Source organism: Colobus angolensis, unplaced genomic scaffold, assembly GCF_000951035.1.
Source record: "Colobus angolensis palliatus isolate OR3802 unplaced genomic scaffold, Cang.pa_1.0 Scaffold89, whole genome shotgun sequence".
In the NCBI taxonomy this organism is placed as follows: Eukaryota; Metazoa; Chordata; class Mammalia; order Primates; family Cercopithecidae; genus Colobus; species Colobus angolensis.
In genome coordinates this window covers 1,111,572-1,113,285 of record NW_012122820.1, presented here as the reverse complement: position 1 = coordinate 1,113,285, position 1,714 = coordinate 1,111,572, and the positions used below count along the sequence as shown (strand labels likewise).

At 52.0% G+C, this 1,714-nt stretch overlaps 1 protein-coding gene across 1 annotated transcript in view; it reads right to left on the bottom strand.

Annotated features, from left to right (window-relative positions):
* CFAP74 (cilia and flagella associated protein 74) overlaps positions 1 to 1,714 on the bottom strand; it is a 114,583-nt gene that overhangs the window by 53,701 nt on the left and 59,168 nt on the right. The window contains exon 14 of the mRNA XM_011930994.1: positions 844 to 962. Within this exon, the coding sequence (XP_011786384.1) occupies positions 844 to 962 (119 nt within the window). The remainder of the gene's footprint in view (positions 1 to 843; positions 963 to 1,714) is intronic.

Here is a 1,714-nt window from a genome sequence, read left to right as displayed (position 1 = left end):
AAAAAAAAAAAAAGGAAAGAAACAAAAGGAAAGCGAAAGCATTAAAGGCAACCAGAAGGAAAACAGTAGACAGGAAAGACCAGCAAGGAAGATCCAACATACACCTAAGTGGAGTCTACAAGGAAGCAAATGGAAACATTGTTACAGAGTGAAAGCACAATTGTAGTTCAAGGAAGCAGTGCTGAACTGAAGACAGCTTTCAGTTGACACTGAAAACACTGGCTGTCAGGGAAAACTTATCAGAATGGTCAACATCAAAACATAACAATACAAAAGGAAACTCTGGTGTGGTGGCTCATGCCTGTAATCCCAGTACTTTGAGAGGCTGAGGCAGATGGATTGCCTGAGGTCAGGAGTTTGAGAACAGCCTGGGGAACATGGTAAAACTCCGTCCCTACTAAAAATATAAAAATTAGTCGGGCGTGGTGGCAGATGCCTGTAATCCCAGCTACTGGGGAGGCTGAGGCAGAAGAATCTCTTGAATCCAGGAGGTAGAGGTTGCAGTGAGCCGAGACCACGCCATTGCACTCCAGCCTGGGCGACAGAACAAGACTCCATCTCAAAAAAAAAAAAAAAAGGCAACAAAACAAAACAAAGAAAAACAAAAGGAAACTTGAGTAGCCAGGCAAAAGCTCCAGCCATTCGTGAAGGGAAATGGGCTTGGTCTCAGATGACTTTGACACAAGAAGACAGAGGAGCCCCCTCTACAAAATCTTTGTGAAAATCAGACCTGAGGGCTTATGCCCAGACAGAGCCTATTCCAGCCGTTCTGAACATGAAGGGAGCTATGAACCTCCTGCTGTCCCTGCATCGCGTCCCTCCCCGTCTGAGCCGTCCTCTTACTCAACGTGGATGAAGTCCCGGAGGTGCTCCTCCACACCCACCAGCCTGCAGTAGTTGATCGTGTAGGTGGTGTTTACCAACGTAATCTTTTTCTTGTACACTTTGCCAATATCAAAGTCCTGGGAAAGGTCAAGGCAGTAGCTTCAGAGCGGGTCAGAGGGGGCTGTGCTGTGAGCACCGAGGCAGCTTTGCCTCAGGGTAACCACTGGTGAGCGTTTGACAACTAGGGAGAGGTTCCCAGGGAACAATTTCCAAGCTTTCTCCCAGAATCGAGAAGGCCCCGGGGGTGCATGAAGGACAGGGTGTGGGGCGGAACCTGTCTCCTAAGAGCCTTCGCCACTTGAGGCAGGACGGGGCCTTGCTGGGGCCCAGCAGGTGGGAGTGAGAGAGAAGGCTCAGACACTGTGGGTTCCAAGGTGGGTCCCTGAGTCCATGGATGGACCTGAACTGGGGTAAAATACTGGAGCCCACGGACCACTGTGTCTTGCAGAATTTGGCGGAGGCATCCACCTCAGCCTCGCGTGTTCCCACCTTGTCCCTGTTACATCCCTGTCCTGAGGCTCAGGGCCCCCCTCTGCCCCAAGTGGCACACGGCTTTTGGGGCCACGGCACTCCTATTGCTCAGGATTTGCCCTTCAGACTGGCGTCCAGCCCTCTATGGAGATGAGGCCCTCTCTCCCTCCACCTCCTTGGAGAGAAGGTCCACATCTGGGCCTGTGCCTCCTGAGGAAGCCCCTGGGTTTTCCAGCGTTAAAAAGCAAAAGGCAGGCCGGGTGTGGTGGCTCACGCCTGTAATCCCAGCACTTTGGGAGGCCAAGGTGGGTGGATCACGAGGTCAGGAGTTTGAGACCAGCCTGGCCAACATGGTGAA